This window comes from Perca fluviatilis, chromosome 10, assembly GCF_010015445.1.
Source record: "Perca fluviatilis chromosome 10, GENO_Pfluv_1.0, whole genome shotgun sequence".
In the NCBI taxonomy this organism is placed as follows: domain Eukaryota; kingdom Metazoa; phylum Chordata; class Actinopteri; order Perciformes; family Percidae; genus Perca; species Perca fluviatilis.
In genome coordinates, this window is record NC_053121.1 from 19,427,481 (window position 1) to 19,437,595 (window position 10,115).

The 10,115-nt window shown below is 42.4% G+C and overlaps 3 protein-coding genes across 4 annotated transcripts; 1 reads left to right on the plus strand and 2 right to left on the minus strand.

The window, feature by feature from the left end:
• The first annotated feature begins 185 nt into the window (after window positions 1–185).
• On the plus strand, window positions 186–4,859 carry grhpra (glyoxylate reductase/hydroxypyruvate reductase a). 2 transcript variants are annotated; one of them, XM_039812912.1, is made up of 9 exons: window positions 186–501; window positions 817–950; window positions 2,538–2,610; window positions 2,700–2,816; window positions 2,894–2,982; window positions 3,197–3,298; window positions 3,443–3,578; window positions 3,763–3,893; window positions 4,038–4,859. In XM_039812912.1, the coding sequence occupies exons 1-9, from the start codon at window positions 416–418 to the stop codon at window positions 4,157–4,159; spliced, it is 990 nt and encodes a 329-aa protein (XP_039668846.1). In that variant the 5' UTR covers window positions 186–415; the 3' UTR covers window positions 4,160–4,859. The 2 variants fall into 2 exon arrangements, with proteins under 2 accessions (XP_039668846.1, XP_039668847.1); XM_039812913.1 differs by having other exon boundaries at window positions 189–501; window positions 820–950.
• Window positions 4,836–7,715, minus strand: LOC120566441 (zinc finger and BTB domain-containing protein 5-like). Its single transcript, XM_039812909.1, has one exon. It carries the CDS (start codon window positions 7,219–7,221, stop codon window positions 5,179–5,181), a length of 2,043 nt encoding a protein of 680 aa, XP_039668843.1. The 5' UTR covers window positions 7,222–7,715; the 3' UTR covers window positions 4,836–5,178.
• A 643-nt stretch (window positions 7,716–8,358) lies between these two features.
• On the minus strand, window positions 8,359–9,447 carry tomm5 (translocase of outer mitochondrial membrane 5 homolog (yeast)). Its single transcript, XM_039812915.1, has 2 exons — window positions 9,213–9,447; window positions 8,359–8,800 (listed from the first exon to the last, which is right to left on the minus strand). The coding sequence occupies exons 1-2, from the start codon at window positions 9,331–9,333 to the stop codon at window positions 8,766–8,768; spliced, it is 156 nt and encodes a 51-aa protein (XP_039668849.1). The 5' UTR covers window positions 9,334–9,447; the 3' UTR covers window positions 8,359–8,765.
• Between the last annotated feature and the right edge of the window lie 668 nt (window positions 9,448–10,115).

Here is a 10,115-nt window from a genome sequence, read left to right on the forward strand (position 1 = left end):
CTGACCATCAATTAACAGACAAGACGGACATTAAATTTGTATAAGAATGTCAAGAAAATACGTCCATCAGAGAGGAAGACTGTAAAACCAGCCCCCCATGGCATGGATGTAGCTAAACGTTCTGTGTTAGTGGGGAGACGTCAGCGTGTGGAGGATGGTCTGGCAAAGCCAAAGCGAGGCCACCCGTTCAGCTGAAATAGCTGCAACTCCACGCAGGCGCAGTAGGCCTATATGAAGTCAAACACTTCCTGGTTTCTGTGGGAGGAACGCTGTGTAAAGTTTTGTCACAGTGAGTGGAGCAGACGTTGAAGGTTAAGATCTGTCTGGGCTGAGTGTGTATACGTCCATCCTCCCCACACAGTTATACGCTCTTCTGTCCCAAGAGGACTTGCGTCCATTTCGACCGTTAAGTGGGATGCAAACTGTTGGTAAACTCATGAAGGTGTTCGTGACGAGGCGCATCCCGCAAGAGGGAATGAAGATCCTGACAACGGCGGGAGTGTATGCAGTATTTTTAACTGTTATTTGACAACAAATCGACAGGGCTGCATTTATTAACAAAACTATATACAGACTATGGCTGTTCTCCTAGTGTACCCTGTCTGTCATCAGTTTTACTTGGATTCATGTTACACACTTCAGTAGCAAATAGAAACTGTGAGATCTATTACATTGAAGTCCACTGTGACAGACTGTGACCTCTCACATTCACCACTACAGTTAGTTTATTTAGCTAACCTATATGCTTTAAATCAGCCTGTATGCCTGAATGACATGCCATTTAATGCATTTGGTTCTTTTCTGTCTCCTTGGAAGCAGGTGTGAGGTGTCTTTGTGGGACTCGGATGAGCCTGTGCCTAGGGCAGACCTTCTCAAAGGTGTGCAAGGAGCTCATGGTATTCTCTGTCTGCTGTCAGACAAGATTGATGCTGAGGTTCTGGATGCTGCAGGTACTCATTGTGTGGGTGTGTGTGTATGATCCATTTAGTCCCACCTGCTTTCCAGAGAGTCCACTGGGTACATAAGAATAAGAATAGTAATTATTAGGGATGCACCGAATCCAGCTTTTTGGGGTTCAGCCGAATACCAAATCCAGATTTTTGGGGTTCGGCCGAATACCGAATCCACTGGTTAAGATTATACTGAAACCGAATACTGAATCCTACTCCCATCCTCAGTCCACACATTAATGAAGTAAACACCTGCTTTCCAGAGAGTCCACTGGGTACATAAGAATAAGAATAGTAATTATTAGGGATGCACCGAATCCACTAGTTAAGATTCTGCCGAAACCGAATACCGAATCCTACCTATTCCCATCCTCAGTCCATTAACGCAGTAAACACAATAATGAAGTAAACAACGTCCACACGGCCCACTGTTTGTTCGGTGTAGGGCTAGCAAAGCTGGTAATGATCGTCTGGTTAACACCAGTTTTTAGCTGTGACTGACCTTCCTTTGCCGTACCTGAAGTTGCTGCATTTTGGCTGCTGTCTGTAGATTCCTTCATGCACAACTCGTATTATTTCGGATGTTTCATACGCAAATGTTTTAACAGTATACATTTGGTCCAATATGTGCTGTAGAAAATGCTACTTAGTTTAATGGAAAATCAATAAAAATTGCTAAACTTCAAATGTTTTAACAGCGGCGATGTTGTGTATTGTTTAGGGTTCTTGCCACCACGAGATGAATCGGCATTGCAAATTGAACATGTAGCTCGACTTGAATCGCCTTCTTTTGACTGAAAGTACTGCCAAATACCACTTTTTTTCTGTTCACGAGTTCCATTTTCACTTTCTCACAGCCTACTGCATTGAACGGTCCAACTACGTAAATACCTTCCCGTAATCAACGGCGGTGTCATTACATCGACCAGCGTAGCGCCAACGTAGGGTTCAGTTCAGTGGAAACAAATTCTAAGGTTCGGCAGAAACCGAACCCTGTCAAAAAGCCCAATATTCGGCCGAAGCCGAATCCTGGATTCGGTGCATCCCTGGTAATTATAATTTGCTTTAGTTACAAATTGCTTTAGTTACAAATGACTGTATTTTCATTTTCTAGGAAGTCTGTTTATTTTTTTATTAATTGATCAGTCTATAAGAAGTCTATAAGATATTAGCAGAGCCTAGAGTATTTTGGGGTACATTTTTATGCTTTTATTACAGACAGTTGTAGAGAGATGACAGGAAATGAGGGAGAGAAAAGTGGTTGGATTGGATTCAAATCATTGTTACAATTCATGGTCAGCATCTCAACCCCCTGGCACCCCTGATTTAATTTAATGTTGTAAGACAATTCACCATGAAAACTTCCAAGGGGAATATGAAACAGAGAAAAGCAACACAGTCACAGATTATTTGCATAATGTACTGTATTTTATTAAATGATTGTTTGATTATCATTTGGTAAAGATGAATTTTCAATCAAGCAACTAATCAATAAAAACTCAATTTAAAACAATTCCAACTGTAGTAAAATTCTGTTAATCAAGTGTCTAGATTTCCGTGTTTCAGCTGGTCTGTCTCTGATTTCAGGGCCAAACCTGAAAGTAATCAGCACCCTGTCAGTGGGATTTGACCACTTGGCTATCGATGAAATAAAAAAACGGTAGGTTACATTTAAAAAAAATCATATGCTTATATGTATGATGAAGTGTCACATGGCTTCAAAGTTATATTGGTGTTTGTTTTCAACAGTGGTATACGTGTTGGATACACTCCAGATGTCCTGACTGACGCCACAGCAGAACTGACCGTAGCTCTGCTGCTGGCCACCGCTCGCAGATTACCAGAGGGAGTGGAGGAGGTCAAAAAGTCAGTCTCAACACATTTACACTAATAACTGTCTCCCTCGGGTGACCCAATGATCTTACTGTCTCGTTCTCTCTCAGTGGAGGCTGGAGCTCGTGGAAGCCTCTCTGGCTGTGTGGTTACGGTCTTTCTGGCAGCACAGTAGGAGTCATTGGACTGGGACGCATCGGTGAGGCTTGCTGTTGCTGCTTCATTTCCTTTAGCACTGCAGCTACATTATCATCATAACACATCATATCTCATATGACTAGTAGTAGCCAAGTAGTAGTAGCCTGTAGCCAAAATCAGTGTTGACATTCCTAACTGGCATTGTATGATTATTATTTTTCCGATGAAATTCAAGACCTGGTCATAGGTGAATAACTGTTCTTGTTTGTGTCCAGGCATGGCCATTGCTCGGAGACTCATGCCCTTTGGAGTTAAGAGGCTGCTCTACTCTGGGAGAACGGCCAAGGCCAACGCTGCCGATGTGAATGGAGAGTTTGGTAAGAAAAAGGAGAGAAACACACACAGCAAAATCTAGGTGAAAAATCTAATAACGTTATAAAACTATCTAATAAAAATAATGTTTTTTTTATGTTTTCTCTCGTTCCCCCTTTGTTCCTCCTTGTCACCTCTCTGTTGAACAGTTTCCCTGGATACACTTGTGTCTGAGAGCGACTTCATAGTTGTTTCCTGCTCCCTGACGCCAGAAACCCAGGGGCTGTGTGACAAGGCCTTCTTCAGCAAGATGAAAAACACAGCGGTCTTCGTCAACTCAAGCAGGTAGACTTCCAAAGCAGCTCAGATGTGGGTGTGCATTATGGGAAAAGCATTGGTTTGGAAGCATACCCTGTCTTGATTACTTACTTTTTTTAAGGGTGTAGACAGTTGTCATGTATTTCTGCCACCAGCTGTTGTTTGTGGTTAAATACATAAGGATGAAGATGTAGTAAATAATTGTTTTTAGGGGAGCTGTGGTGAACCAGGAGGATCTGTACGAGGCGTTGACCAGCGGACAGATAGCTGCAGCTGGACTAGATGTCACAACACCTGAGCCCCTCCCAACAAACCACCCTCTTTTGACTCTTAAAAACTGTGGTGAGTAAACAGAATGTGAAATATAGATACATTTTTTTTTTGGGCCTCTTTTCCTTCCTGCTTTGACAAAAATGCCCACATGTAATTTGGATTTGACTTGATTTTCTTTTTTAATGGTCTTCTGTCCTCTCCTGTCTTGTGCAGTGGTGTTACCCCACATCGGCAGTGCCACCTACTCCACAAGAGGCGTCATGGGAGCTTTGTCAGCTCAAAACCTGCTGGGAGGTTTACAGGGCACAGACATGCCCAGTGAACTCACCTTCTAGTGCCTGAAACTGAGCTGATGTGCCTACTGCCTCTTCTGGTGCTGCAGTAACAGAAACTAGTAATGTACTGATCTAGTAATGGTCTCCTATGTGAGATCAAAGTGTAGAAGGGATGAAAAAAGAATTCTAATGTAGTTCAGAAATTCTCAGATCCATATTTACTTCATGTCAGTGTTAAATTAATAGTTTAATTTGATCCTGTCAGTTACTAATGAGCTGCACCTTCAATATACTGTACAATGTGCATTTCTGAGAAAGGAAATGCTTAGTGTCAAATCAATTCAATTGTATTTATAAAGCCTAATAGTGCAATGTTTTGTCATCTCAGATATGTATTCAAGTTCTTGAAAAATAGACTAATGCACAAACTAGCATCACTCCTTAACTGTTGTTCTCATTAAGCCACTATGCATGCTAATTCTCGTGGAGAATTGCAAAACCTTTTCTCATTTGCATTTAAAATGTCTCCTTCAAAATAGAATCACTGGCTTGCCATAAAGATAAGCATTATAATTATTGGTCTGCACTTTATTCAGATGTTAATGCCCCATGTCTACTGTAACTAAACAGTTCAACACTCCAGTTTTTAGTAAAATGGGATATATCTGAAGAGTAAAAACGTATGGCTTAGTTTAAATGTAATGTGTTATGTGTATTTTCTCATTCTTAAAATAAATCAATTTAAGATCAATAAAAACTAGTAAGCATAATTTATTCTCATCCCTCTTACACAGCAGTCAAAAAAACAAGAGAATATTTTCAGTGCATTCACATCAGTTTGGCAAAATTGTATCCGTTTCATTTCATGAATTTGATTTCTTAAAATCACCACATGGTTGAGAACATGAAAAAGCATAACAATTACATGAGCTTATTGACTTTGAATTCATGTAACATAAAGCCAAAATTGATTCAGGAAGTGTATGGGCTAATAAATAATCAAGTTTACAGAGTGCATTTTTTTCAAAGAATTGTGTTGAGTTGTGCGACTCAACAAGCGCCTTTCAGGTAAATGGAGGTCACAGCAGGGTATCTGGGAATAACTGATCGTCTTTCCAGTGCAGGCAGGTGTTTTTTGAGTGCTTATACAGGTGGGAGGACTGGCTGAAGCGTTTGCCACACTTTGGACAGGGGTAGGGCTTTTCTCCTGTGTGGACGCGAATATGTTTCTTACAGTCAGTCAGGTTCATGAAGGTCTTACAGCAGATTTTGCAGGCGTATTTCTTCTCCCCTTCCACCAACAGAACATGGTCTTCAGCAGCTGCTTTCTTGCACTTGGACATAACATCCTCTGAAGCTCTGGTTAGAGACGGCCGTTCGGCAGCATCCCCCGCCGATGAAGAAGAGGACTGATCTGATCCAGGCGGCACTTTGGGGGCGATCCGACGGAAGGTCGTTGCCCCTGAACTTTTCCCGGCCCTGGGGGGTTGGATGAGGGAGGTTTCCAGACCGAGGCCTGGTCTGATGCCACTCAGGAAACCTGCTAAAGAGTTCTGGGTGGGCTGGAGGATGAGTGTGTCACTGAAACCAGGGCCCTGAGTTGGGAGAAGCTGCTGCAAGGGGACAGATGTTACTGGAAAAACTAGTGAGGAATCAGAGGAGTGAGCAGAAGAGGCTTCTCCTGAGTTTTGATACAGTTGGCCAGGATCTCCAGCAGCTGCAGGAGCATCACTGGCAGCAGCGGCAGCAGCAGTAGCAGCAGCAGTGAGGCTAGCTAGGCTGTCTTCTTCCTCCAAAGCTCCCATTACACTCTCACTGCTGGGATTGAGGAAGCAGGAGAAAGCAAGCTCTGACAGGCTGTCAAGGCCTTCGCAGTCTACTGACTCCTCACCCAAATCTCCAGCCTCTCTCTGTGCATCAGTTTGTACATCTGTGCACAGCTGTGATTGCAAAGAGCTAACATCACCCTCTGTTGGGCAGGCTGTGGCCATTTTCTCTTCATTTAGTTGAGCATCCAAATTGTCTGTGCAGTCTTGTGGTGGAGATAGAGAATTGTTTGGTAAATCTGGGGAGTATGAGCTCAGATTTTCCTTTTTCACCTCAACCATCGCCATCTTTGGCTCCTCTCCCTCTTCCTCCCCTTCTTCTCCCACCTTTACTTTGACCACAGTGTCTTCATCTGGATCTCCGCCCTTCTCCCACGCACCTACACCTCCTGCGCTGCTGTCTGATTGGCTCGGCAGCTGGATCTCTTCGGACTCTCCCTTGGTTGCTTCGTATTTCTTTTCCACCTCGTCCTCGCCTCGGCTCACCCAGAGTCCGTCGGTCGTCTTCAGGCAGTCCGGGGACAGCAGCTCCTCTCCACCCTCCTCTGTACTGACGGCGCTTCTGGCTACAGTAGATGAACACTCCTTATAGTTTCCCTCAGGCAGCCTGCAGGGCCTCTTTCTGCCACTGAGCCTGTCCTCATTTGACTTCCTCTTGTGCCTCAAAAACTGTGCAGCACTCTGCTCCCCACTGACTTCCCTCCTCCTCACCCCCTGCTCTTCAACCCCACCAGACTGACTAACCTCCACTACCACGTCTTCCTCATCGACGTCCTCCTCCATGACAGATGTGACCTGTTGAAGCAAGGCCGGCCTCTCCGCCCCGGACGATTGACCCTGTTGCTGTTGTTGCACTGACCTCCAGCCTTTTGGGGGCGAGGCAGGAAAGTTTTTCCTGGACAGGTGGAGCTTGCAGGCCTTCACAACAGTGTTAAGGTGCAGGTGTGATGCCGCCAGCAGCACATCCATCACATTGGAGGCCCCTGGAGAGAGGGTGGAGGTGTAAATCATGTCCAGCAAGGTTGAGAAGGCCTCTGGGGTCACCACCTCTGGATCTAGCTCAATCACACTGGGGCCCCCACCTCCACCTATGTCTGCTCCCGGTCCTCCAACCTCATCACCGCTGTCACTGGAGCTCAGGAGAGCTCTGAAGTGGGAGCTGCATGCTGCCAGGATGGAACGGTGAGCCTGGAAGCTCTGGCCTCCAACCACCACCACACAGTCACACAGCTGAGCATGGAGGCGCTGGTGGTTGAGCTGCTTGAAAATATGCTGGAAATGACCTGGGAAGTCCATAATAGGCGGTGGGATTTGTCGGTATCTAATATTACAGTTGGTTATTTTGTAGCATCCGTGGCGCTATTGGCAATTCAATGGCACAATGAAGCGCTGTCTCCTCGTTATCCACATCAGGCTGGCTGGACCCTGGCATTTCAAAGAAGCCTGCCTCCGGTGTGATGTGTGGTGTATTGTCTGTTTTGTATAACCGGGTAATAGGTTTCCTACTGATGCTCTGGAGTATGGGCGGGCCCGGTCCGACAATAACACGGAAGGATGCGACGCGGTTTCAAGCTTTGTCTCCGAGAACAGCCGGATATCTGATTCCGCACAACGGTTCTTCTCCTACTAACTTAAATATAATAACCAAAATTGTAGTTTTTTTTCATTGTTATTATGAATGCTACTGATTCAGAGCGCTCACACAGCCAACCCGGTTTGGTTTAGCCCCCACTGTCGACGCCTCCATCATTTGTTGTCTCAACCCTCAGTATAAAACAACCCCGCCGCCAGGTGGTGATCCTCTGGAAGTGCATCTACGTTTAATTTAGATTGTAATTTTGATTTACTAGTTTGTTACATTTCATTAAATAATCTTGTAATGGTTACTGCGCACTTACTATTACCAAATGAATTTATTATCGTTCATGTTAAATATCAACCAGTTAAATTAAAATCGATGTAAATACTGTCTAAAAATAAAAACAATTGTTTGTGATATATTTTTCATTGGCAATGGTCTTGTTCTTTATTGCTCTAATTAGGCATCTGTAGCAGATGCCATTTTAGACTTTACCTGCTTTTAAAAAGGTGTACTTTTACTAATTAAGAGTCCCATTCTGAGCTGATAGCTTGCCAATTGATGGGTCCTTAAATGCAATACAAATATTTAGGTGCTAAAACAACCCATGACCGTAAGCAGCCATCATTGGGGCAAATGACAAAGAAAAGCTGCAAACTACTATTCTAGAGAAATAATAGAAGACAAATAAAAAACACCTTGCTGTGTCTTTGAGCATGGTTGCATTAAGACACAGGTTGAAAAAAATCTATTTAAAGGTCTGTCATAAAGTTGAAACAGACAGCTGTAGTATCAAGTAGTTGCTGCTGCAGATGTCTTGTTAGGTTTAAAAAAAGACAGTTTGACATTTCGAGATCCTTTGTTCTTTTTTTATTTCCAGTGATTCCAGATTTAACACTTGCTGTGTACATTTGTAATGCAGTTTGAAACTATTCATTCCATCTGTACAAGACTGAGCAGATCTGCTATGTAAAAACAACAAAATAAACACAGTTTCCCTTTAATGTGTGTACATGGTATGCATACACACTATCAAACTTTCCATTTTACATTTATCACAATCTCTAACTTGAAAGGCAGACTAAAGTTTACAACAAGAAACAAGAAATGAGGATAAGGTGTTTCCTCAGGTGCATGGACAGACACGGGTCTTCTCCAACAGATGTGCTGTAATGGCCCCAGGGGTCTGCTGATGACGGTCCATACGGCCTGGTGGAGTAAATGGTCAGTGGATGGCGGAAGAAGAGACATGCTGCTTTGCTCATATGCTGTCCAGCTTCTTCAACACATATGGGGCTGTAAAAGCAGAAAACACAGATCATTCGTTTCAGTTAAGACCATGAATACGTGAGTTTATTATGTTTTTATCTTTCCTGGGATAGGGCAAAATAGCTAGCTATCGTTACAGTTGTTTTGGGATATTGTAACGTTACCATTTTAAAAAAATGTGTGTGTATATGTGTATATATATATATATATGTGTATATATATATATATATATATATATATATATATATATATATATATATATATATATATATATATATATATATATACACACACACACAAATACCCTTAGGGTGCTCGTGTTTCTCTTAGTGCATGGATTGTTTATCACATGCATGAAGTGACCAAACAATGCCAGTTATCTATTGTCAGTATTTAGCTAAATGTCAATGTCATATCATCTGCCTGTAACGTTACTCACTGGCTCTGAGAAGGGCGACGTAAATAAGAAAGTTTCGTAAAGATGAGATGACATCTTGTCGCATTTTCTTCTTCATCTCTTCTGGGTCCATTTTAGGCCCGAGTCCTTCCAGTTTAAACATGATCGTTGTTTAACTGGGTCCTGTTCTTAAGAGTGCCTTTCGAGCTAAAAATTCACCGTTTCGGGAGCATGGATCAAATAATCTAAACCGGAAGAAGGCCTACGTAACAACGGAAGTAACGATAAACGACGGAGTTCACGGAGGGACAAACCGCACGAAGACGATTAATACATTAATGTGGCTCCCTATATGGAGCAGTTAATAACTAGGCTATATAATAACTATTTATTTTGTTAAATATGGCACAAAAGTATTATTTTACCTTTTCATTTTGAAAATGGAAATATAAAAATACCTTCTGGTTGTATCCCTTGTATGATTCGTTTTCTTTATGTTGCATATACATCCCAGTAAGCACACTTTTTTATTTTTGTATTTATACAGATCATTACAGTCAGATACAAGCAATGTATCATACAACACAAAATACACAGGACAAATGACATACATCAGATAGACAACATACAGAGGTAGGCTACGGCCACAGTCACAATAGGCCTAAATTGTTATTTCTTTATTTGAAAGGGGACAATGAACATTATTCAACATTAAAACAATGTAAATGTCCCTGAGTTAGCTCAAAAGTGCTAATTTTCATCGGTATTCCCCCGGCCAGATGTAAAACAGGCAGCCTTTAAAAATAATGACAGGTATAAAATCACAAGATAAAATTATATAAAACACATTGTGGTTAATAAATACAATTCATATAAAATACTTGTATAACGTTTAAATACACACAGAAAGCATTAGTGCCCACATGTTTGGGTCTCTACCAGCCA

Excerpts from the sequence above, each read along its gene's own strand:
- grhpra (XM_039812912.1), top strand. The coding sequence starts at position 416 with ATGCAAACTGTTGGTAAACTCATGAAGGTGTTCGTGACGAGGCGCATC. Across the intron at positions 3,299-3,442 it reads CGATGTGAATGGAGAGTTTG|TTTCCCTGGATACACTTGTG; the intron begins GTAAGAAAAAGG and ends TCTGTTGAACAG. Across the intron at positions 3,579-3,762 it reads GTCTTCGTCAACTCAAGCAG|GGGAGCTGTGGTGAACCAGG; the intron begins GTAGACTTCCAA and ends AATTGTTTTTAG.
- LOC120566441 (XM_039812909.1), bottom strand. The coding sequence starts at position 7,221 with ATGGACTTCCCAGGTCATTTCCAGCATATTTTCAAGCAGCTCAACCAC.
- tomm5 (XM_039812915.1), bottom strand. The coding sequence starts at position 9,333 with ATGTTTAAACTGGAAGGACTCGGGCCTAAAATGGACCCAGAAGAGATG. Across the intron at positions 8,801-9,212 it reads CGTCGCCCTTCTCAGAGCCA|CCCCATATGTGTTGAAGAAG; the intron begins GTGAGTAACGTT and ends CTGCTTTTACAG.